At 43.8% G+C, this 26,828-nt stretch overlaps 1 protein-coding gene across 1 annotated transcript in view; it reads right to left on the minus strand.

Annotated features, from left to right (window-relative positions):
* ATRN (attractin) overlaps window positions 1-26,828 on the minus strand; it is a 147,682-nt gene that overhangs the window by 48,157 nt on the left and 72,697 nt on the right. Inside the window, exons 18-24 of the mRNA XM_059470115.1 lie at window positions 25,359-25,592; window positions 24,170-24,307; window positions 18,130-18,223; window positions 16,777-16,829; window positions 15,077-15,171; window positions 14,101-14,179; window positions 13,546-13,703 (exon numbers count right to left, since the gene is read on the minus strand). Of these exons, the coding sequence (XP_059326098.1) occupies window positions 13,546-13,703; window positions 14,101-14,179; window positions 15,077-15,171; window positions 16,777-16,829; window positions 18,130-18,223; window positions 24,170-24,307; window positions 25,359-25,592 (851 nt within the window). The remainder of the gene's footprint in view (window positions 1-13,545; window positions 13,704-14,100; window positions 14,180-15,076; window positions 15,172-16,776; window positions 16,830-18,129; window positions 18,224-24,169; window positions 24,308-25,358; window positions 25,593-26,828) is intronic.

A 26,828-nucleotide genomic window follows, 5' to 3' on the forward strand; every position in this document is an offset into this window, starting at 1 on the left:
ACTTGGAGCACCTTCATGGCCTCCTCTGGACCAGTTCCTCGCCTACTGAACAGTTCACCCATCAAATCCACCTTTCTCCAGATCAGAGAGAACTTGGTGCAGCTGAAGAGGTTCCCATGCTCACATCTGCATTCTACAACAAGCAAAAATTTAATCCTCACTCAAATTTGATTTTCACACCTACTACTCCGAGTCACTCTGCTCCTGCGTGAAGGATGAAAGAGATTAATGACTTACTCCTCACCTGCTGCAATATTAACTGAGCCATTGAGCTTTATGGCACAAATACTCACCACCGTGCAAATATAAAACCTGCTTCATTCCTGAACTTATTCTGAGATGAAAATCAATTTACATTCCAACACTATGCTGCCTTCCTGCAGTAGTCACAAATTGTCACTTCTCAGCTAATTGGCTGCAGTCAGCAGTTGGCTCAGAAATGCCAATTATACATGTTTTGTCTTCCCATGTGAGCTCTCTCATGTTGTGCAGAGCGAACACAGGCACGACTGTCTCTAAATTAAAAATAGCGCTTAAGATGTGGTCCCAAATTTCACAGCATCCCAGAAATTATCACACAAATCTGAAAAATGAGAAGTATTTGTTCAATAAACAGCCAGCGGCTGAATTGTGATGCACATCTAATTTAAAGTGCACTAGGACATAAAATTCTGGAAAGTCCCATAATTGAAACAGCAAACTCAGCTCAGACCCTGCACACCTCCACATGACAGAAACATGCCCCAAGAAAGCCAAGGCAGGGCCAGAAAAAAACCCAATTCTTCTGAATCCCCATTCAGAATTATTCTGAATTCTCTGAACTTCTCAGTTCTTTCAGGCCACTTACACGATGAAAGACCTGGAGGGGCTGGAGCGTGGGCAGGGAATAGAGCTGGGAAGGGGCTGGAGAATCCCTGAGGGAGCTGGGAAGGGGCTGGAGAATCCCTGAGGGAGCTGGGAAGGGGCTGGAGAATCCCTGAGGGAGCTGGGAAGGGGCTCAGCCTGGAGCAAAGGAGGCTCAGGGGGCCCTTGTGGCTCTGCACAGCTCCTGCCAGGAGGGCACAGCCGGGGGGGTCGGGCTCTGCTCCAGGGAACAGGGACAGGAGCAGAGGGAACGGCCTCAGGCTGGGCCAGGGGACCTCAGGGTGGGCATTGGGGAATTAGGGAAAGGGCTGTGGGGAATTAGGGAAAGGGCTGTGCAGCCCTGGCACAGCTGCCCAGGGCAGTGATGGGGCATCCCTCCCTAGAGGGATTTAACAGCCATGTACATGTGGCATTTGGGGACACGGATCAGTGCTGGCCTTGGCAGTGCTGGGGAACAGCTGGACTCGATGATCTTAGAGGGTTTTCCAACATAAATGATTCTGTGATCCTGCAATTGCAACAATTACTCTGGAGGCAAGGAAGCTCTGAGGTACTTGGAAAAAGTGGTTGAAAATAAAGATCCCAAACCTTGAGACGGAAGACACATCACCAGTAGGAAAACACTCCAATCCTCTGAGTTCCAGTTCCTCAAGCACCTCCCTCCAGTCCCAGCTGCTGCAGTGCAGATGCATTTGGGAAGGGACCCCATTGCATTTGGGAAGGAGGGACCCCGATGCACTTGGGAAGGATCCTGTTGCATTTGGGAAGGATCCCGCTGCACTTGGGAAGGAGGGATCCCATTGCACTTGGGAAGGAGGGATCCCATTGCACTTGGGAAGGAGGGATCCCATTGCACTTGGGAAGGAGAGATCCCGTTCCTGCCCCGTGCCCAGCAGAGCTCTGACACCGTCTGCCTGCAGGCTCGGTTACGTTCGATTGCAGGCCGACTATTGCTGGAGAGGTTCAGCATGGAGAAAATTAAAACTTTAGCACATAACAGCTCAAACTCTCACTCAGACCCTCGAAGTCCAGTAAAAATGAGCATTATAGTCAAGTGAGCTTAAAAGCAATATCTGCAAGTTTCTTTTTTAAGGGTTCAATATAGCTGACAGATGGAAACAGGCAAAACCTTCTGTCTTGCATCATTTCTGACCAGACAAAACAGGGGAAAAATGCAAGATACAGCTGAGGGCTGCAGTACTGTTAATGGGGAAAACAAGCTCTCTCTCCTTCCTGAAGAGGCTGTGAGTTCCAAGGATCATATTGGATGAGAAATTTAGCATGTTTATCAACCTGTAGCAAAACATCCTGTAATATGCCAGCTGCAAGAATCTCATCTTTAATAAAATAAAGTAGTAAAGTGTGTATGTATATATGTATATATGTATATATATATATATATATATATTTATACATATTACATATGGAATCATAGAATGGTTTGAGTTGGAAGGGACCTTAAAGATTATTTAGTTCCAGCCCCAAACTAAATAGGTATTTATATAAATAACCAAATTAAAAATATCTTTGAATGACAACATTGTCACATTATTACACAACACTAAAGCCACAAGTCATCTCAAACACCACATCACGACCTGAAGTGGCAGTAATTAAAAACCCCCAAATTTACTTTAAACAAACCACATTGCATCAGGATCAGTTTTAAAGAGCCATGAAATCAGAACCGAAGGCTGGGCTGCTTTATTCACCACAGGTTTTTCTGTTGAGAGCCTTGGCTATGATTTGGTGTTCAAGAAATCTTAACGTGAAAAAAATAACCATGCTGGGTGGTGCAGAATGAACAACTTCTCTATAAGCTCTCAGATTTGCATTTAAAAGGCCAGGTAGTCACTGCCTATCACTAAAATATTTCTAGAACATGTAATTCACCCTTTTGTCATGAAGAATTTCCCAGTAAAATACTGAAGTGACAAATCAATTGATGGAATTTAGTTCAATCCCCAGTCAAGATATTAATGTAATTTGTTGATACTTTTGGTCCAGGTGTGGGAAGGTAGATGGTGCTAATCTTGTATGCAAAACAGACTGGTTAAAGTAGTAATTATACATGACACTTGTAACTCAAAACAATAATTTTAGAGAGAACCAATTTAAGAAAAAAAAAAAAAAAAAAAACTCTTTGAAATCCCCAGCCATGCCAGAAATGTATTCCTATACAGGACTGTGACACTACTACCCTGCCCTGTCCCAGCTCTTGCTTGCCAACATTGCTGGGAGCAACATTTGCCATTACAGTAAAAACAGTCAAAATCTTAATAATACAAAGTCAGGAAAATAAGTGAGAGAAAAAGAAGGACATTCCAGTGACATTTTTTCCCTGAAAGAAGCCCCACAGTCAGCTGAGGGCTGCCTGTGGAGTGCTGGTGTCTCTGGCTCCGTGTCTGGGAGCTAAACCAGCCACAGGCATTTGGGTTTGTCACCCTGTCCTGGGCTGGCTTTATGATGCTCACATTCCCATTGGTCTGTTTAGCCCAGAAATGAGTTTTGCACCTTTCAGGCTGGTTCTGAGAGCAAAGGGGGAGACAAGAAGTGCACAGTTTGTTTTCGGACACTGCACTCACTCCCCACATTCCTGCTCCTGGACTGGGATGGACAGACAGCAGGACAGAGCTCCCCTTTGCTTTTAGTTAGTTTTAGCAGCTGAAGCACAGAAGTTCCCTGGACTGTGCTTTCTCTTTGGAGCTGTTCAAACCTGCTGTGCCCTGAAGAGCAGCAGAGCACCCCCAGCTCTCCCCTGTGCCCTACGGGGCATTTCCAGCCCCAGAGGGACTGATCAGAGACTGAGTGAGCTGAGCTACAGCCCACAAGGGACTCTGGGAGTGTGTCACCTCTGCAGAACAGTGAGAGGTGTTCTTGTTCCATATTGTTCATTTTTGGTGTGCTGGTGAATGCTTTGCCTGTTAAATAAACAGTTTTTTCCACTTTTCTCCAAGAAAATCTTTTCCCGAACCAGCTGGGGGAGGAGCTGAATTTCCTTTCTAGAGGGACCCCAATTCAGAGGTTTCCTCCCAAATTTGCCCTAAACCAGGACACACCCTCTCTTAGTTCTGGATATACTTTCCCTTGTGGTTTAGCCAGGCTGAATCCACTGTCACATTTCGGTGGGTGGCTTCTTCTATTTTACTTTTACAATATGCTTTTCTCACCTTCATTACCTCTGCTCACTATTCTGACTCTTTAAATAAGCTTTTGTATAAAGAAAAGTATCTCGCTCTTTCAGCTTCTCAGCAATGGCCCACAGCACTCACTTTTGAAATACATTTGAATTTGGGGGTCTATATTTACAATCTCTGGTGGGTTATGGTATTTTCAAGAGTTATTCATCATAGAAATACAGCAACTTCAAGCAACCAGCACTGGCCTCACCCAGTAGAAATTAATGCCTGATTTGGACTTAGCTTCCATAGAAAATTAATTCTGCAATTTTTTATATATTTTCCAGCCCTGCATTCAGAAAGAGAAAAAAATCAGCTTCCTTAAAATTAAGGCAATCAATATATATGTCACTGTCAGATCTCAATAAAACACAACCCAAGAAATGCTCCTGGTATTATTAAATCTGAATTGCAGACTGTCTCTCTCTCTGGTATCCTATAACTTTTCTTATTTATGCAGCTGAAGTTTTGCAACAGGCATTCAGAAAGACTTCCAGTGCTGTAGACAGGTATTACAATAAACCTCACATGTGAGTCACTACAGCTCATCCCAAGAAATCCCAAGGTGCAGATGTAAAACCCCAAGACTTCATTCATTGCCCCTTGCAGGCCTGCAGGGGCTCCAGGAGAGCTGCAGAGGGACTGGGGACAAGGGATGGAGGGACAGGAGCCAGGGAATGGCTCCCACTGCCAGAGGGCAGGGCTGGATGGGAGATTGGGAATTGTTCCCTGGCAGGGTGGGCAGGCCCTGGCACAGCAGCTGTAGCTGCCCCTGGATCCCTGGCAGTGCCCAAGGCCAGACTGGATGGGGCTGGGAGCACCTGGGACAGTGGGAGGTGTCCCTGCCATGGCAGGGGTGGGATGGGATGATCCTTCATCTCCCTTCCAGTCCATGAATCTGATAAAAACCCACACCCACACCCCCAACACAGCACCTGGGAAAAATCTGGCATGAACAATTTTCAGGATTGTTCATGCTACAACCTCCTGCAAAATGGACTGAATTGGCACCACCTCCTGCCAAGGGTTAACTGCCTGTGAGAGAAATCTTCCTTTTTAAGGATTTAAGAAGGTGCTAACAAAAATATTACTTAACAGAAAAGGAACAACTTCTAAAAGGAGAAAAATGTCACCAGTTGATGCCAAAAATAAGGTGGCAGGATCAGATAAAACAACAGCAGCTGTTTCATGTTTTAAAGGACCATTTAACTGTTCTGTTTTAAATCTTTCCATCCCACAGTAGAAGATGTCAGTTTGCCTGTTCTGAAAAATCAGCATGTAATTGCATGCCTCCAAAAGTAATTACATTCAACAGCAAATTTCATCAGATTAACAAATTGATTTACGTTTCATTGTTGGGTTTCAAGAAAACCTCTCACATGGTGAGAGAGATGCAGGGAGAGAGGCTCAAAAGCACTTGCAGTTACAGCTAAGGAAAGGCAAGGGAAATCATTAGCAAACAACTTTGGCATTACAATGCTTCCAGAAGCAACAGAAAAAAAGAACATTTTTGGAATAAAGGGTCCCAGAGAGCTGAGGATGATTTTCTCTCTGCACTTGCATCTCTTTCTTGTTAAGTATGAACAAGGCACATGAGGACCTGGCAGGAAAGCTGTCCAGATCAGCAACCTCACTGATTTGATTTCAAGCCTACATAATTATTTTACCAAAGCAATCCCTACCTATCTGAATGTGTTTTATTCTCTTTGGCCAACAACAAAGATACTCCTCCTTTGCCCTCACTGAGGGCTCTCATTCAATGAACCTGTTGCTTTTGGTTTGAGAATTACACTAATTTAGAGAAAGATTGGAAACCTCCACAGGCCATGTCCAGTCCTCAGGGGTTATTCATCCTGTATCAAATACCCAATGCTCCTTCCAGAGAGAAACTGTCTGCATTACAGACAGCTCAGGCCCTGCTTTTTAACTGTGCATGGTTTCTTTATTTTCTCTTTTTTCCATGGATTATCAAAGCCTTTTAGTCAGGCTGTAAACCTCAAAGAGGGAAAGGCAGAGAGCATGACTGCTGGCAATGATCATGCCACCTAAAGAGGGTGAAAGCCTAAAATAAAAGGAATGTGTGAGATCTGCTGTTCCTCCAGCTTTGTTTTAGCACCTGCAGGAGCTAAGGGTACCCCAAAGCTTTCCTTGGCTGTAGCAAAGTGTCATCCATCATTTAGCTCTGGAGGAAAACAAATGCTTCCTGAACTACACTAAACATGAATGGCAAATAAAATTAAAGCTTAATTGAAAGTTACATTAAGATTCTTGCTAATGCAGACCACCTGTTTTAGGGGTAATGCTGCAAATGAAACTAGCAGGTTGATGGGGAAGAGCATTAGAAGAAGAATTGCAAATCAAAACTGCTTTAATGAAGGAGCTTTACTCTGAAGGTTTCAGTATTTACATACTGGAGGACACAACATTAATGAAACACTGAAATAAACAATGATAAAGATCAGAGCGAGGGCTTTGAGGATTGTGGAGTCTTCTTAAAAATGCAATTCCTGGCAGTTTGCAAAATATGGGCTAATATTTCACACTTGGATAGCCACATTCAGCATAAGAAAAACCAAGAGCCATTCCTCAGCAGAATCTCAGCCTGGTGTAAAATTCATCTGACCCTGAAACACAGCTGACACCAGGTGGCTCCACCTGAACTCTGCCTACAAACAAGACAGGAAATATCTCCGGGGTAGGGAAAAGACCCATTTCCAGCTTCACTGCCAGCTCTGCTGAGCAAGGAGATGTGAAGGGAGTTTGCCCTCCTACATCCCTACAGACCTTTTCAGCATATCACTGGAAACCAGTGGGAACTGTTCCCAGGTCAAAGGGAGGCAATTAGTCACTATCACACAATCCTTTGGGAAACCCTTGGGCTGCAGAGGGAGGCAGAGAAGTCTTTTGATGCCTGTGAAAGAACAGAACTTCAGCAATTCCCTCAAAACAGCTCAGGATAGAAGAAAAGGTCTTCAAAAAATCAGTAGTCCCAGGTCTGATATACAAGGCACCTGAATCCAAGAAAGTCACAGTTCCCAGAGGTTTAACAGGAGCACAGTTGTCCTCCCACATTTATCAGAAATCTCACTTCATGCAGCACTGCAGCTCTTCACTGGAGCACTAAAATGAGCATTTTCCTTCCAAGTTTGGATAGTCATCCTGGCAATGGGAATTTAAGAAAAGCAACAGAAGGCAGAGAGGGAGGGAGGGCCCCAAAGGAAGGGGCTCATTAAAGAGCACCTCAGCTAATGGCTGACATCTCATTCCTTCCTGGGGATTGCACCTGCAATGGATCTGTACAGAGCAGATGGAGCTGTGACACCTGGATTTTTCCTGTGGCGCCAGGCTGGGAGAGCTGGGAATGTTCAGCCTGGAAAGAGAAGGCTCTGGGATGATCTTATAGCCCCTCCCAGGGCCTAAAGGGGCTCCACAAGAGCTGGAGAGGGACAGGGGACAAGGGCCTGGAGTTCCAGGACAGGAAGGAATGGCTTCCCACTGCCAGAGGAAAGGGTTAGATGGGATTTGAAATTCTTCCCTGTGAAGCCGTGGTACAGGTTGCCCAAGAAGTTGTGATTGCCCCATCCCTGGAATTGTTCCAGGCAAGGCAGGATGGGGTTTGGAGCACCCTGAGATAGAGGAAGGTGTCCCTGCCCATGACAGGGCTTTCAATGAGATGGTCTTTAAGGTCCCTTCCAATCCAAACCCATCTGTGATCCCAAGATTATGTGTGCCAGTCCAAACACAGCCACCTGGATCACCACAGACCAAATTCTGGTTTAATTACAGCACATTTGAGCCTGTCCCCAGTTTCCAGGTCCCCCATGAGTGACAGTTTCTGCATGTGCCCTCCTGACACCTCCTGTGCCAGCTGCCATCCACTGGAGGGCCATGAATTGTTTCACCTTGCAGCTCGGCACTCACCCTTTCAGCAGAGGAACCAGAGAGCAATGCAGCAATTGGAGTGGGCTCACCAGGACCCTCCTGTCAGGGTAAACAGCATCTCTGGAGACAGAATAACTATGACAACACATATGTGACTGAGCTAAACAATCCACAGATTGTCTTTCAGGTCCCTCCAAACCTGTTTCCATTAACTATCTGAGTAAAAAGGGATAAAGATATAAAGGAGACTATATAGATAGACCATCCTGAAATAAATCAAGTAGAGGAAACCAGAAGAAAGTTTAAGGAACTAAAGTTGAAGACACAGAGGCAATTTTAGCTATTTTTCCATTACAGCCTTTATGAAATCTGAGTGAAAGGCAACAATTTCAGTGAGTTGAATGTTTCCCACTGGTTCTCAAATGCACTTCAAACAGTGGAAGCTATGCAATGCTGCTGCAGCCTCCACCACGCTGCACATGCAGCGATGCTGCACAGTCACAGTGGCACTTTTTGAAGCCCACCACGACAATGAATTGCCAGGAAAATGATATATAGTGAATACCTAATGAGATTTTGCAAATGGCACATTTTGTATGCAAGGGCTGCAAAATTCCTTCGCCTCTTTTTGTTACTTGTAGCATTTGGTTCATAATTAAGTGTGTTCAAATCAAAATCCTTCAACCAACAGGAAGGAAAGAGGGAGGCAATTGCCAGTTAATGATACAATTACAAACTGGTTTTGCCTTAATCAGCTCCTAAATGTCTTACACATTCTCAGAATGTAGAGATCAATGCAAGATGCTTGGAATCTGAGAGGAAAAAATCAAATATCAAATGGGACAGAATGTAAGTGAATATAAACAATAGTTTGGGTATGAAACAAGACTAAACCACCAATTTCTATTTAGTGAGTGGCAGCAAACACCATCAGCAGTAAATTTTTGTGATGAAGCAGAAATCTTACAGCCAGGGGAGAGTTTCCTGTATTAGCAGATGGAATTTTCACCCTCCTGTACACTCTGGAGAGGAATTCACTCACTGGACTTGCCCCAGGTAAATACATCCAAGTTTAAACAGTGTTAAAACCAGCTGACATTTACACAGGTATCTGAGAGAGTTTCAAACTCTCACCATTAACTACTTGGCAGCTCCAGAAGTACAGTTTCACCTCAGAGTGAGCTGACTTTGCATGGATTGAAACCCATGAAGAGAACTCCTCTGGAAGTTTCTGAACTGAATTCCTTTGCTTCTTACTGTGCTATTGTACAGCAGATAATTTACAGTCAATGTCTCTCTTCTACTCTGAGCTAAGTTTGGAAAGAATAACAAAGCAAATTCACAATAAAGATTAAGCAAAGAGGAAGAATAGTGGGGGAAAGATTACTATTACATTTGCATAAGTGTAAAAAAAGGCTCAATTGTTCAACGCCCACTAATGTCCTTTTCTAAAGGGTGCACTCCCAGTTTGGGGGAAGACAGGGAATGTTTAGAGCCAGGCTGAGGACAGGAAGGTGAACAGCTGGAGTTTGCTAAATGCTGCAAAATTCCATGTGTCCAACATTTGCAGCAAAGATGAGCTAACAAAGCAGAGAGAATGGAAATATCCAGACACTACTGACAAGGCCCAACCGGGATTTTCAGGAAAGCTTGGGAAAGTAAGGCTTTAAGTGAACTCCTTCATGCTTGGAACTGCTCAGAAAGGAGAAATTAGGAAGAAGATTGCTGTATTTTGAAGGCTTTCTGCATTTTGCTGCTTTAGTTCTTTTACTGAATGATCATTTTAAGTCATTAACCAGGCAGGGAAAGACATCCCAAACTAACATACTTTAAAAAAATAAATGAACTGAAGTGGTTTGAAAAAGAGGTGGAGCAAGACAAAGAAAGAAGAGCCAGAACTGAGCATTGGCAGGGACACAGCCATGTCTTACACAAAGGAACATTTACACTTTCCAAGTGCAGATTTTAACAGGCAAGGAGACAGAATAAATAAGAGACAGATTTCAATCAAGGACTTCAAGATAAAGTTTGCAATACTTATAAAAACAAAATAAGGTGGATTGTAGAATTGCTTTGCAGTAAAAACTACATTTATAAAGTTTTCTGTTGCAAGATTTTGTATAGACATAAGCATTCATGTTTAAATGCATCTGTTGTATTGAAATTGAAAATAAGCCAGGACAAGTGAGTGTATGCACAATGACAGTTTACTAAGATAGTCAAACAAAGAATAAACCCCTAAAATATGATTTGGACATGCTGCACTGCCCAGGAGCAGCCCAAACACATGCATGAGCTGCCAGGTGATGCACATACGTGAGGACAGAATCATTTCCAGCAGCTTGGCAGGAGCAGAATTTTCCTGCCTTCGACATACTCTATTAAAATCAGTGTAATTTCCAAAGGAAATTGAAACATGTTCTGTCGCTGTGTGACAGTTTAATAGTGGAGTTGCAGTGAGGAATACTGGAGGAGACAAGCTAGGAGATAAGAGAACAGTTTGCATCCTACCCATACTGCAACATGGAGTTTTAATTAACAAGCCAGTCAGTCCTGAAGGACTGATCCCAACAGCACAGGAACTTTTCTGCAGCGAAATCAGGGATAAACTCCTTGGAAAAACAAATGAGAGAAGGAAAGTATAGGAAAGTATAATAGAAGGAAATTATTCCTGAGAAGAATGTAGCATGGGATGAGTCAAGGACTGAGGGCCAGAAGTCTTAAAATCACAGAATCAGAGAGTGAGGTGGGTTGGAAGGGATCTTAAAGCTCATCTCATTCCACCCCCCTGCCATGGGCAGGGACACCTTCCACTACACCAGGGTGCTCAAAGCCCCATCCAACCTGGCCTGAAACACTTCCAGGGATGAAGCAGCCACAGCTTCTCTGGGAATTTGTCAAAAAAATCTTTGTCCCAAAAACCTGTACCATGATTTAGCTTGTATTTTATCATATCAAACACAAACTACAGAGAGCCACGACTTCACAAAAATGAAGAAAACTGGGGCATGGAAAGGACAGGTAGGGACACAGATTGCTACTGAGGGAAGGTCAGTCCCTCACAGCAGATTGCACAAGACCTGAGAGGACACGGTGGGTCCTGGGTTTTAGCTATGCACTGAAGAGAAAACTAACAGAAATTCTATGGACCACAGATTGCTGGTGGTTGCCAGACTTTTACACAAAAACTGTGTCTCAATGAATAAGAGCTGATGCTATTTTAGATTGTTTTGGCAAGTAATAAAGATATTAAGAAGAGCTGGTCATAAAACATTAACTTGGATTGAGTGCATACAAGCACATTCACATTAAATTAAGGATAAAGAGAGGTTAAGTGTTGTAAGAGAATCAAAGTTCACTCTTTAACTATGAGAAATTAAATCAAACAGTAAAATCAAGTGGATAAGGAGATTAGGAATGGCAAAGCTGCCATCTAAATATTTCTCTCAGGTCAAAGATGAAAAACTATTTGAAAGCTGCATCCTCAGAGCTAACCTCAAAAGGGACAAGAGGATCAATTAGAGAGACTCTGTATTAAGGAGAGGAAAGGATTTATTAGCAATGTCTTGAAAGTCAGCAAGAAGCAGAGAGATAAAATAAGAGCTGCCAGAAGTCAAGCTGTGCCATTGCTCAGCAAATGAAAACAAAGCAGCAAGAGATGTTTCAGCCACATAAGTAAAGGAAACCAGGAGGGGAAGGGAAGAGGGGACGCTGTAAGGAGAGGTAAGTGAAAAACCAATCAGCTGTATCCCTAACACATAGTTCTGCAGCAATAAATAACAAAGAAATGAATAAGGGTAAGGTACAGCCTGGCACTGATTATGGAAATTCAAATATCAATCAAAATAACCCATAAGGTTAAAAAAAAGAATTACGTTTTTTCTTGACTCCTGCATTTATGAATTTGATGAAAGAGAAGCTCAAATATTTAAATAAATCATTGCATAAGTGCTCACCTTTGTACACACATGCTATTTCCCCTATGACAATAGTATTTACATGAAAACAAGGAGGTTTGGGACTTGCTACTTGAATATCCAATGACAAAGATTTTACATTGCAGCTCATCAACTCCTTCATATTTAAAACTCAGGACTTGAAAATAAACTAAGACTTTACCAGTTTATGAAGTAAAAACTCTCCAGCTGCAAACTGATTATCAAAACTGTAAGTGATATTAAAAAGAGTCCAAAGCCAACCTGCCAAATCTTCAATCTGCAATCAACAAGACAAAGTTTCCCAAGTAATTAAAACCCAGTATCTTTAGGAAAAGGTGATAAGAACATTTCACAAGTATTCCTAATATTTTTTTTAATTCAGGAAAAATATCACTACAGCTTAAGGACCTTTTTTCCAGGTGGATCTCATTTTCTTGCTCAATATTATCCTGTGCATTATTTTTGTTGAAAGAGTGAGTTTGCCTGACCAATAAGTTTGAAACACTGAGTGCACTGATGTGAAATGTCAGCTTTCACAAAACAATTGCATGAACAAGGCTGAAGATGGAAGGATTTGGGTTCCCATATTTGACCAAGTTTCTTTGATGAGGCAGAATTCAAATATGCCAAGCTTTAGCTGAGCTCTGTGGCTGCCCCATCCCTGTAATTGCTGGAGTTGGGACAGGGCTGGAGAAAGCTGTGCTAGCCAAAGCTGTCCTTGCCCATGGCACCATTAAAGCCCCTTCCAACCCAAACCATTCCATGATCTCCGCACCAGACCTCCAAGGATTTTGTCCTTCAAACACCCACATCACTCTGAGCACACAGGGAGCTGATACTTGACCAGCCCACTGCAAGAAGTTGGCTGAGGCTGCTCTGAATTGTGAGCTGCCTCAGCAGTTGCAGGATCTGTAACTGCAATCACAGAGTGATTCTGTCTGATTTTATCACCATCAATCACAGAGTGACTCTGTCTGATTTTATCACCCCCAATCACAGAGTGATTCTGTCTGATTTTATCACCCCCAATCACAGAGTGATTCTGTCTGATTTTATCACCCCCAATCACAGAGTGATTCTGTCTGATTTTAGGACCACCAGTCAGAGAATGATTCTGTCTGATTTTATCACCACTAAGCTCCGTCCCTGCTCATTCTGCACCACTTCATCCCCACAGCCAGCCTGGTGCCTCAGGCACTGCCTGCCAACCACCTACCCCTAATAAAGGGGAAGGATGAGCTGCTGGTCCTGCACGTGCCACCAGCCAGAAGCAGCAGCAGGAGAAAGGGGGTGGCCCTTGAGCTGGGCCTTTTGAGTACCAGGCACTAAAGAGCTCCTAAAGCATTTCCTCTGTCTGCTCTTTCCAGGCTTCCTTTTCAGCTTTATCAGTCTTTTTCTACAACACCAAGATCTGCACATTTGAAGTCAGACACCTTGTCAAACACGGCCCTGTTAATAAATGAGTGTCTCTATTTCACATCTTCAGATCCACTGGGCCGAGGCATGATCAGGAGATTCCTCACACCCTCTTCCTCTTATCCAGGAACATCAGACTCTGTCTGCTCTGGGATTACACCAGCCTGGCTCAGCTTGGATTCCTCCACACACAGCAAACTGCCACAGTTTTGAGAGAAATAGAAAAAGCACCTTTAAACAATTTGACATATGTTAGCACCTCCTACCTGTATTTTTATGGGCCAGGTGAAATTGCTGACGTAAACAAAGAAGGTGATGTTCGGGTTGTTGCGGAAATCAAATTTCTCATTGGAGAAACTGTCCTTGTACTCTTTTATATTAGTTCTGGAAACAACTGGAATTTCCTCCCCAGCCTGTGTGCCAGCTGTCGTAAGGAGTAGCAAGAAAAGGTATTTCAAGGTGTACTTAAGAAAACAAACAGAAGGGCAAACCATCCTAAATTCTAATTTTAAAAAATTCACTATTCATTCAAAACCAACTATGTCAAGCTGCATTGCATTATCAAAACCGCTGTGTGCCAAGATGTTGCATTGTAAAAAATCAAATTTGCACTTTCAATGTTTACAAAACAACACTATAAAAGTTGAAAACATAGGTTTTTTTAAACATTTTACTCCCCCCCTCAGGCTAACAATTTAAAAACACTATGCAAAAAGTACATGGGTTAAAAATCCCCCAGAGTTTTCCCACTTAAATCTGCCTTTTTCAGAAACTGCTAAATGAAAGAAGCTCCTGAGTTACTCAGATCATCCTCAATTTACCTGCAAAACTTGTGGACCAAGTAATGTTGAGGTTGAAGTTTTTAGATGCATTGATGAACATGTCCAGGTCTCTGTTTTGCTAAAGGAAGAAACAAAAAAGAAATCCCATTTTCAGAATAAGCAGTTTTACTGTACTGTTTCCTAGGAAATCATTGCTAAAAAAAATTATCTTGAAATTTGTAACATAAAGAAAATACATCATGCTAAAAACTACATAATGTATTTTCTGGAAGAAGTATTCTCCTCCTCAAGGAGGAAAAATATACATAACAAAAGAGTCATGTGTACAGAATATCAATGGAAGAACTGAGACACAAGATGTGGGATGACATCTCTGCTCTGGAGCCAGGCCAAGGGAGATGGGATTGCTCAGCCTACAGAAGAGAAGTGCCTGAGGAGTGCCTGGAGGGGCTCCAGGAGAGCTGCAGAGGGACTGGGGACAAGGGATGGAGGGACAGGAGCCAGGGAATGGCTCCCACTGCCAGAGGTCAGGGATGGATGGGAGATTGGGAATTGTTCCCTGGCAGGGTGGGCAGGGGCTGGGCTGGAATTGCCAGATTTGCTGTGGCTGCCCCTGGATCCCTGGCAGTGCCCAAGGCCAGGTTGGACACTGGGGCTGGGAGCAGCCTGGGACAGTGGAAGGTGTCCCTGCCATGGCAGGGGGGTCTGGAGCAGGATGAGCTTTCAGGTCCCTTCCTACCCAAACTGGTCTGTGATTTTAAAAAAACTGGAATGGCTCATAGGTTGTTCCAACAACTGGTAAGAATCAGCTGTGGCTCTTTATGAAATCTTCCTGTGACGATTTGGGACTGCACAGCCAAGCCAAGGTCAAAAAGCTCTGGGTGCTTCATGGAGCTGGACATACCTTCCATATCACAGGAGTACACCCAAAGACCCACAGAACTGTAACAACTCATTGCCTCCAGGGCCAAGAGAAGACAAAGGACAAAGTTAAAAGGGAAAATAGAAAATGTACCTCTTCTGGTGTTGCTACAAAGTTGATTGCTGTGTAATAGCGATCGTCCTCCTGGGAAAGGCTGAAGGTGAACTGATAGTCAATGAGCAGAGTATCTGTAAGGAATGCAGGGAGACAGTTATCCCATCTCCTGGAATAAAGTAACTTCTGTAAAGCAAGGCATGTCACTGAAGGGTTTCTTGGACAACCAGAACACAACACTATCGTGACACTGCTACAAATTACTTCAACCTACATATGATCCCACATAAGGAACAAAAAACTCCAGGAGCTGAGCCTAGCTAGAGAGGGAAGAGAGCTGGCTTATACTTGCCAAGCAACCGCCTCCAGCCTTGATCTAAATCAATATTCCTACCTATACACTGTAAAAAACATGCCAAAAGATTTACTTTTCCAGCCTGCAATACCTCTGTGATCAAAGGGAATAGCAGAAAAGTTCAGTAGTTGTGTAATTCCCACTGTGTAATTCCCACTTGGAAGGGGACAGTGGTCCCCCCATTCCAGGTTTCTGTACATCAGCAGATTTTCCTGGAGAGGTTCTACAGAGCAGCTGGTTGGTCATGAACCCAGCTGCCATCCTGCTCTGGGACACACCCCACCCAGGCATGCCAGGAGCAGCCTCTGGTCTGTCTGTCTGTCTGTCCTTCCCTGCTCCCGTCTGCCCAGGCTGGTGTGAGCCACAGCCACCAGTGGGGTGCACTCACCCACCTCAGCACCTTTCCACTACTGCACACTGCTGTGAATTGTGCACATTCCTGAAACCATGCAGAGATATTCTCAGCAATAATAACCAGGAACTGACACACCAGGTGCTGTTTTCCTCTCTCTGCCTCCCAGTGACCCCTCATTGACTGACACAAGTCAGACAAGCTGCTGGTGTCCATCAGACACAGCACAGAGAAACAGTCAGGGAATGAAACCAAGCAAGAGTGGATCTGGGCAGCACAAGGTTCTTCCTGTAAGAGCTGCAAAGCTTTGCCTTTCTCCACTTTTCATCCCTGCTATTTCAGCAAGGAATTTGGTCATTCTTACACAGAGATGCCATGAGGAGCCAGCAGTGCCCTTGTTTGGCCACACAAGCAGAATTCAAATAAGCCAAAACCAGGCAGTTGATCATTTCTGTGCTGGACAAAACCACTACTGGAGACTTTAATTTAAGATTCCATCTCTCCACGCCTGCCAGGCTGCTGATTGCTAATATTTGCAAATAGAAGCTGGAAAGTTTCCATTAGGTAATCTGAATCTTGGCAAAGGATCTTCTGGAACTGCATGGGAATCCAACTGCTCATTTCAGAGGAAACGTGGCAATTTTGAAATCCATTCTAACCTGGACCAGAATTTAAAATAAACAGTATTTTGCATTTCTAAAAATTCTAAGGACACTCCTTGTTTTTTACCTGTTAGGAATATAGTTTAGAGTGCTCTCCAAAAGACCAGATTTCATCTCAGTCACATGAAAAACATTCAAAACATTGTTCAAAAGATCTAATCATCACATGGACCTTATCAAGAAAAGTATTTTCATTCTCTTTAAACAATGTATTTGAGAAAAGTGAAGGTTTTTACAGCTATTTTTTAGTCCTTTCCTTAATCCCCCATACTTTAAACATATGCTGAGGCAACTGAAACAAGTTTTAAATAAGTTATTTTAAACTTCAAGCACATTTTTTATCTCCAAACAAAATCCCAAGGGTACTCACAGTAACACGTTCCTTTAAGTGGATTTCCTTGATATCTGTTTTCAACTTCACACCTAAAAAGAATATACATTTTTTAATAAATGGAATTTTTTTGCAGTTCTATTTATTCCCAGCCACTAAATACCAGAAAACACAACCTGTGCTGAGAGCAGTACACAATTAAAGATGAATGTCTGAGCTAGACTGGGCTGATGAAGAAATTTCATGTTCGGTCCAAGTCCAACTCATATGCAGTAAAAATGCAATATAAAATTCTGGATATTAACGTTTGCATCCACCTGGAAGGTATTTATTAGCTCTCCACAATGCATGGAACTGGATTAGCTTAGTCATTTATGGCTATTCCAGGTTCTATCCTATAAATGTTTACTCATGTGAGCAATGCTTTAAAAATAAACCTGGCAATGAAATTATTTGGAATTAAATTATTTCCCCTAACATTACACTAAAAGCATTTCTGTTATGTTACAGAAAAACCTCCAGCAAATTTGTTGCTCTAAAACTGCTCCATTAAACTGCTTGAATGTCAAAGGCTCATTTCCGATATATTTACACTCACACTGAACAGCATCAGAGAGCACGGACGGTGAAATGAGCATGGACGGTGAAATGCGCCGGGTAAAAAGAAGATATTGAAGGATAAAGCAAAGCAGAGAGAGACCAGAGCAGGCCCTGGAGCTGCTGCAGGGCTGGAGCCCCTCTGCTCTGGAGCCAGGCTGGCAGAGCTGGGAATGTTCCCCTGGAGAAGGGAAAATTCCAGGGAATCCTCAGAGTCCCTGGAGGGGCTCCAGGAGAGCTGCAGAGGGACTGGGGACAAGGCCTGCAGGGACAGGAGCCAGGGAATGGCTCCCACTGGGAAAGGGGAGATTGGGCTGGGATCTTGGCAAGGAGGGTGGGCAGGGGCTGGGCTGGAATTCCCAGATTTGCTGTGGCTGCCCCTGGATCCCTGGCAGTGCCCAAGGCCAGGTTGGACACTGGGGCTTGGATGCCCCTGGGACAGTGGGAGTTTTCTGCCATGGCAGGGGGTGAGCCCAGAGTCTCTTCCAACCCAAACCATTCTGTGATTCTATGTATAGTTTGGGGCGTGAGGATTTTTTCAGCCATCCATTCTGCATGATATTCCCAGCTGAAATGTTTTTAAAATTGGAATTCTTCAGGAAATCATCCTGTTCATGATATTCCCCAGGGGACCCACGGCTGGCTGCGCCCTCAGTGCAGTCAGTCAACTGTCAGGAGGAAGAAATGAGCAGAGACATCATAAACACAACCATTAAAAAATGGGGGGGAGGAGGGGTGTCTAAGGTGGTACGTGCACAATTTTTTATTGCAAATAAGAAAGGGAAATGAACTCACAGCTGACACTCATCTCCTTTGATTCCCTTGGTTGTGCAGAAACATTTCCCTGTGTTTGTGTTGCAGACGGACGCGTGGCCATTGCACTTGCAAGCTGTTGAGCAGAGGGGGAGAAGATGCAACGTTGAATGAAGAAGAGAAGCAAATTCAATAGCAATTAAGTCCTTTAGTTGTCAAACTGAGATACATCAACAATTAACGTGCATATGAAAACCCATTTGGTGTCCTTTGCTTTCTTTGTGCTACAGAAGGCAGATGAAAATAGAACCGTGCGTCAAAACAGAGCAAGCACAGGCTACCCAGGACTGGTGGTTTGTATGAAATTATCATCAGACTCAGCTTTTTAGCCTCAAAAATTCATTTAACTTCCTCTCCTATTGTTAGACAGCAGGGCTGATATCATAACTAGGAAGGAAAAGACAATATTTGAAATAATTTTGGGCTTGTTAACACATTTCAGCCAAACTCAAAACTCTTGAGAGAAGAATTGGGAAAATAAAACAAAGCCCATGGGACTTCAGGGGCTTTTTCCAGAAATAAATAAACAGACCTTGGGAAAAATAATATTTCATCACTCCTACTGAGGAAACAATGTCATCATCAACAGCACCAGCAGAAAAGATCTGGTGCTAAGATGGTGATGATGTCCATGTTGGGACTAGTTACCCAATATATTTTAGGATAACTTTGTGCAGAATGTCATTGAGTTGTTGTTGAAGCAAACCTGCACAGCCCTGAACAACTTCAGGTTTGGGGCAGGCCCAAAACAGACCACCTCATTCACCTGAGTCTGCTCAAGATCCAACCCAAGGTAGAATGGTGAGGACATACAGGAGATTTTCTTCATAAAAATCCTTCTCATTTAAGCTAAATGCTGATATTGACACACTTTGAGACCTTTATTTACAAAGATGTAGAGGAGAAACAAAACCAAACCAACAAGTAAGAACAAAGCCTACACAGCCAGTTGACTTTGACATCTTGTTCATTCTCACTGCGAGAACAGATTTAACAACTCTGGGCATGTAGGTGCTATTTAGGAGTCACTCTGCCAATGCAGGTGCATCCATCTGGAACTGTGCACAGCAGAGTGTACAATATAAGGGAAAAACTACACAAAGCAAAGATCCCTTGTTTATGGTCCTTGAGCTTGCTGGGAACAAGATGCTTTAAAGGCCAGAGCCTCCTTGTTAAGAAGACATATTCCTCCTCATTAAGCAGCCATGCCAATCAATGTACCAGCAGATTCTTAGACATCAAGTCCCCATCCTGAATATCTCTGCCAGCTTTGGACCTTATTTTAGGAATCCTTTTGATATCTTCTTTCTGTTGGCACACAATGGAAGCTATACTGTATCAGGGACACTTAATTGTGCTTCTCAGATGTGGATGAGTGGTTTCCTAGCAGCAACACAGAGCAAAATAGGAAGAAGCAAAAAGGCCTATTGTTGGAACAAGGAGACTGAATGAAAATTCAACAAAGTAATTGTATTCTGTGAAGGAAACACTCTTTTCATTAGTGCCACTTAAAGAAAAATAAGTCTTAGTACTATTGAGAATGTCTTGTACTTCTTTCCTTATGCTTTGCACAAGGGAAGCAAAGTGACGTTGCATCAATATTCAGTATGAACATGTTGTAGTGTGTTGTTACATACATGAAATTTCTCTTGATTTTTTAACCTCGGGTTGTTTAAAGGCAGATTGCAGCATCTTGAGCAATATCATTAATTTTTCTTTCCTCTCTGCTCTTTAGCATATCAAGAAGACTGAACACTCAAATATCTCTATTTAAAACAACAGAATTTATTCATTTATCCACTTTCCTACAAGCATGTAACTGGAGATCATTCACTAAATAACTGGAATATGCACAGAGACATCTTCTCATGGCTTTTCAGAGACCTTTAAATTTTGGAAACAAACTATTGATAGAATGTTCTCGACAAGCCTGGTGGAGTTTACAAATGACAATTTCCCACTGGAGCCAGAGGATAGAGCAGAAGCCCACAAGCACTGGAAATGGCTTTTTGACTGGGAATCCTGCTAACAGCCTGATGATGAACCATGTTCTACCTGCTGGTGTTCCTCCTACCTTCTCCACAAAGCAGGGCTCCCAGGCTCACTCAGAGATGGTCATGGGGGTCCTCACTGCTCTTTCTGTGTTTGTGATGGGCCAGCTTCCCAATGGCAACACCACCAGCCACCTGCCCAACACTCCATGCATGTGCTTCAGCTGCCCTGCAGGGCCCCCCAAGCCCTGGCAGAGGGAAGCAGGCAGGTCCATGGCAGCAGCAGCTCATGGGCCACCAGTGAAGGCTGTGTGGATGTGTTCAGAAGCGCTGCCACAGCTGCAATCTGATTTCAGGCATAATAGTGCCTTCCCTTCACTTGCAAATAACTTCCTTATCTCCCACCAGCATATTTTCATGGGAAACTTTAACCAGAAAATTCAGAAAAATCCTGAATGCAGAGAAAGCACCTTGCAGCTATTTTTACATTTGATGTCCTGCATTTCCTGCCCTTCTTGATTAATACTTCTCTACTTGGACACTTCCTAAAAGCAACCTCTGAGGAGTGATTTACCTGCCATTTAGTTATTATCTGCCTAGCTCTGCCAACACCAGGGCGTATGATGTGATGCAGACAATTTTTTCAGGGAAATAACTGCAGTTTGACAAAATATTTTCAACACAAGTAATATAATCTTGTGTTGGGACTTTTTACAGAGATATGCAGGACTGAAAGCATTTAAATAAAAGAGGGCAGGGTTAGACAGGATATAGGCAAGGAATTGCTCCCTGGGAGGGTGGGCAGGGGCTGGCACAGGTGCCCAGGGCAGCTGTGGCTGCCCCTGGATCCCTGGCAGTGCCCAGGGCCAGATTGGACACTGGGGCTGGGAACAGCCTGGGACAGTGGGAGGTGTCCCTGCCATGGCAGGGGGTGGCACAGGATGGTCTATTAGAACCCTTCAATCCCAAACCATTCCATGATTCCAGGACTCACACTAGGCAGTGAGTGTGCAAGCACACAGATGTTTGTGTGTGTGTCAGGCTGGAGTGTACAACAATAGTCTGCAGCACGGCTGTGACTGTGGGCTCTAAAAGCAGAGCAGCACTAAGTATTGCTCACAAATGCACAGAGTGAAATCAGCACACTATTAATGGCAAAGGATGGAAGGACCAGAAGCTAACAGAAGGGAGAAAACAGGAGCTAGCTCTGCTACCTATCAGCCAATCCTTATCTGAAGAATTCCCCTCTGGAAAGGTTTTCACCAAGCAAAAATGACTAATAGGCAGAAGTCAGCCTGGCTGCATCAGATAGGGTGATTTGCTCTTGCTTTCTCTTTCCCAATCCACTTCAGTCTTTCTGCCCAGGTTCCTGCTTCCCTCATTCTTTCCCCTTCCCAGTAAACAGTGTTAAATCACAGCAAATTAAAAACCTGGGTCCAAAGCACTTGAGAGCAAAGCACTTCTGACAGGAGCTACTGGTTCCATCAGATAAGGAACAAACGCTGTTCCACAATCTCTCTACACATTTTCTAATTGCTTCTTCAGGCATCTGGATGATTTCAGTCTGTCATTCATTACCTCAACAACAAACTATTTTGGGACAATCCTCATGCACAAGAGTCCAAAGGAACTTACTCTCCATTTCCACATACACGGAAAAACGACGCCTACCAACAGGCACGTTGTGATGCAGTGATTAAAACTGAAAGCTCAGGGTAGAATTCTGTATTTTCTCAGTCAACTCAGCCTCAACTTATTCATTACTTTCAAGAAAACTTTAGAGCATTTCAAAGTATATTCACCTGAAATGAGCTTATGAGTATCAGCAGTATTTTATCTGGCAGATAAGGTTGTGAAATCAAGTGTCAGGGATGCACCTTCTCCTCTGAGCCCCTGTGCTGTGTGCTGGAATTCCATATCCCTTTGTTCTAAGGAGGGCAGCTGTATCCTTGTGAGTTTTTCACCCTCTTCTTTGAATCTCTCCATTGGGAAGTTCGTCATAGCCCCAACCATCACCACCTCCCTCTTCTTGAGGAAACAGGACTCCATGCTGCAGCTACTGACCCTCATGTTCATACAAAAGGTCAGCACTACTCCCAATAAACATCCTAAATTAATATCCAACTATTTTCTACTGGATTGTGCCACATTTGGAAGAAGCAATAAAAAGTCTTCAATGCCCACACATTAATCCCACACAGTTCATTCTTCCAGGCTGGCCACAAACCACCCACACTCATTTCACAGAAGTACTGACACTGCCCTGAGCAATGTAATTTTTATTCTACCTTTTCCATCCCTGTATCTAAATGTCTCATTCCATCTCACTATACTCCACTAACATAATCCACTGGGTCAGTGCTGTTTAACATCTCTGCTGGTGACAGGGGCACTGGGACTGAGGAACCCACAGCAAGTGTGCTGGTGACAGCAATCTGGTAAGGTCAGGATGCAGGAGGGGAGGGGGACATCCAGACAGACCTAGATGGCCCCCAACAGTACCTGGATAGCACAATGGGGGCCTGAACACACCAGAGACATGGGACTGTGTGAACCTCATGAAGTTACACAAGGCCAAGGGCAAGGTCCTGCACGGGGCTGGAGCAAGGCAGAGCACAAGCACAGGATGGGTGGGGAAGGGCTGGAGAGCAGCCCTGGGGAGAAGGACCTGGGGGTGCTGCTGGGTGAGAGCTGGACATGACCCAGCCCAGAGCCCCTGACCCCAGCCCTGGCTGATGGCAAAGGCAAGGTGGGAATTGTGTCCCTGTGCCCCTCCCTCAGGTGAGAGCCCACCTGCAGAGCTGCCCCAGCCCTGGGGCCAACAGCAGGAGGACGTGGAGCTGCTGCAGAGAGCCCAGAGGAGGCCCCGGAGCTGCTGCAGGGCTGGAGCCCCTCTGCTCTGGAGCCAGGCTGGCAGGGCTGGGAATGTTCCCCTGGAGAAGGGAAGGCTCCAGGCAGAGCTCAGAGCCCTGGCAGGGCCTGCAGGGGCTCCAGGAGAGCTGCAGAGGGACTGGGGACAAGGGATGGAGGGACAGGACACAGGGAATGGCTCCCAGTGCCAGAGGGCAGGGCTGGATGGGATATTGGGAATGAGGAATTGTTCCCTGGGATGGAGGTGAGGCCCTGACACAGGGTGCCCAGAGCAGCTGGGGCTGCCCCTGGATCTCTGGCAGTGTCCAAGGCCAGACTGGACATTGGATCTGGGAGCAGCCTGGGACAGTGGGAGGTGTCCCTGCCCAAGGCAGGGAATTGGAATGGGATTTATGGTCCCTTCCAACCCAAACCATTTGAGGATTCTTTGATTTAATCTCTTAGGAGCAAGAAGCACCTTCCCTCACTTCTGCACCTCTCACACCTGGTCTCCGGTTTATAGTTGGTCTCCCCATGCCAGAGCACTGAAAAATTCACAACAGTTCAAAACTATACCACAAGGTTGCAGATCAAAACTCCAAGTCTTCCATGTATATTTGTCAATATTAAATGCATTGGTGTTTCCAGGAAGACTTTTTCCCAGTTTGTTAACTGGATCTTGCACAGCTGAAAATGGTTCTTTGTGCCAAAGAGTCCCAAAGCACTTTACTAACTGAAATGCAATTTTAACAGGGTTCTCCTAATCCTCAACTGAAATCCAGCCAAGCCTTCAGTGAAACACTGCAAGCCTTTATGAAGCAGACAATTTTAACTATTAACACAGAACACATTAACCAAAAGGAATAGAAGGTGAAACTTAGATAAGCAGAAATTTGTTCAAGACATTTGGATCAACACTGTTTCTTTTAAATACAGGATCACCAAACACTAAAATACAGACATTTTTCATTGTGGTCATTCCAAGTTTAGAAAGGAGGCCATAAAATCATCTTTACATGCATGCAGTGAAAGCAATTCCACTCAGCAGTCTGGGTGTCTTTGATTTGAAGAAACAAGAACTGAGCCTCACCCACAGGAAAGAAAACATGAATTATCAGGATGTAATTTGTGTTAGGCCAGCAGAGGACTGAGCAGAGCGGGAGCCTCGGGGCTGCACTTACGCTGGCAGGTGCCCCCGTTGGTGGGGTCTCCGTAGTAGCCCGAGATGCAGGTCTCACAGTGCCTGCCCGTGGTCAGGTTCTCACACTTCTCACAGACGCTCTCGTTCACACACCGGCTGTGCCCGTTACACTGGCACGCTGTGGGAAAAGCAAACAGGAAAAGCCCCTCTGAGTGCAGGGGCTCCAACACAGCCCTCAGAGACCCTCGGGAGGCTGTGCTGGGCAGGGGACAAATGAAACCATTTCATGCACCTTCCTGAGAGCTTCTTGTCTCTTGCTAGCGATACATGGGCCCAAAGACTGGTGTACATCAAAAAATGGAATTTAGAGCAACACACTGAAAACTGAACTGCAAAACACTACATGCACATTGTACTGGAAGCTGCTGGTGGGAGGGATTTACAAGGAACGGAGAGGGGAGTATGTTACATGGCTTTGCAAGGGTTTTTCAGGGTGAGAGAGATAGACGAGAATCTTGGCTTCATGATCAGAAGGCTGGATTTATTAATTTATGATATATAATACATTAAGATATACTATAAGGAAATAGAGAGAAAAGTTCAGAAGCTTGCTAAGCTAAGAATAGAATACGAATCAATAACAATAGTTCTATGTCCAAGCAGAAAACAAGGACAACTCTCCTGTGAGTGGTCAGCAAATCCAAACACTCACAGAAAACCAATCACAGCTGCACCTGTTGCATTCCACAGCAGCAGAGAACCATTGTTTACATTCTCTTCCTGGGGCCTCAGCTTCCCAGAAGAGGAAAAATCCCAAAGAAAGGATTTTTATGAAAAAATATCGGTGACAGGAGTGTTGGTTTTGTGTCAAAAACATTAGTTAAAAATCATACTAAGCATTATTAACACTTAAAATGATCTTCAAAGGAAGATGTGCCTTCCTTTCAAACAGACTTAAAATAAATAAACAAACAAAAGTTAAAATCTCGTAAAGATCTGTAGGGAAAGGAAAAATTTCTCCCAAGTAATAAATGTCTTCATGCAGCAAACCTGCGCAGTTCAGCTGCTTCACAGCCCCTTCCATCTCCAAGTGTGTAATTCCTACTTATATTCCATGCTCTTCTCCCCCCTCCATTAACAGGAGGGAACATAAGACACCACCATAGTGTTGAAAACTCTCTCCCTTTGCACTCAGTGGAAACATAGGACAGTGAAACGCTGCTCTTTACCTGGACACTGGATGAAGGACCAGTTGTAGTTGGTCTCTGCAGGGCACATGCTGACGTTGAGCACAGGCTCCAGGCTGTGCTTCCCTGGCGTGGAGGGGGTGGGCATCCTGACAGGCCCCCGGTAGGAGCCCTCGATGCACTTGCCCTTGCCCGTGTTGCTGGGATCCGTGCACCACCCGCAGCCCGGCTGCTCCAGGCACTGAGCACACGTGCAGTACCCTGAGCAGTTTTCAGCTACAAAAAAACAAACCACGATACAAAATTGTGGAAAAAAGCACAATCTCAAACACAGGCAACAAAAAATGCAGAATGTATTCTATAACTGTATTTTTATCTCACCAAAATATTTATCTCATCAAATCTAGAAATATTTATTCTGATATGCACAGCAACATGTTCATTCATATCAGCATATTTATTCCAGAATCTAAGATGACTATTAAAAAAAGGTTCCAATAGTCAATGAGTTACAAAACAGCACAACACACACACAGGTTTTTCTAACCATTACACACCACCCTCTAACACTAGAGGTTAATGTTCCCTCTACAAAACATCTCTGATTTATTTAAAATAGATAGGACAATCAAATGAGCCATCTGGAGGCAAAGGCTAAAAACCAGCCAGTTTAGTCACTTGGAGCCTCTTCCTACCATATTTCAGTATCACATGCTATTATTTCAAGTATTTAGCTGAGGCAAAAAGCATAGAATACAAATAGGAAAATAAAATTCCACCCTTTAGCCTCTCCTTTCTCTAATGGGATTGGATTTTAGGGGTGACGAACTCTTAACATACTAAAACTTTTTACATTTCTTTCCCTAGACCATCTTGAAAAATATTTTCTGGATTCTTGGTGTTGCAAGATAAGGAGACTTTCTATTTTGATGTTTAAATAGACAATATTTGCCTTCAAAAAGAAAAAAAATGTTTGTTTTCCATTATTTTAGCTTACTCATCTCCTGCCTGATGCTTCCTCCAACTTTTGACCTCTGGCAATATGGGAAGTTCATACTTTCATGTTCCTTAAATTCATTTTCTTCATCTCTTATTTTGCAACATTTTGAGCTACTTGTGATGCCCCTGCTCACACCCAGCTCCTAAAGAATTCAACATAAATAAAATAATTTCTACATCTTCACTTTTTTAAAACTTAAAATTTTGTTTTAAGTTTTTAGGCCCTTTTACTCCACTTTGAAAGGAAAACACACTATTCGAAAGTCCCATGAAGCTTTTGCAGTTTGCTCTCATCTACCTAAAAGGGGCAAAAAAGTAAATAATTTCTTTAAAATGAGGTAGGAATTCCTACTACAGTCTGTAAGTAGACAATACTTCAGAATAAAACACTTGTGTAAACCCTGATTTGGATTTGAAAATCAGGCAATTGCAGAATGTTTTGGGTTGGAAAGAGGCGGTGCTGTTCCACGCCCTGCCATGGGCAGGAGCCTCTGGCTGGAGCAGGGTGCTCCA

The sequence above is a fragment of the Ammospiza nelsoni genome, chromosome 4 (assembly GCF_027579445.1).
Source record: "Ammospiza nelsoni isolate bAmmNel1 chromosome 4, bAmmNel1.pri, whole genome shotgun sequence".
NCBI classification, from domain to species: domain Eukaryota; kingdom Metazoa; phylum Chordata; class Aves; order Passeriformes; family Passerellidae; genus Ammospiza; species Ammospiza nelsoni.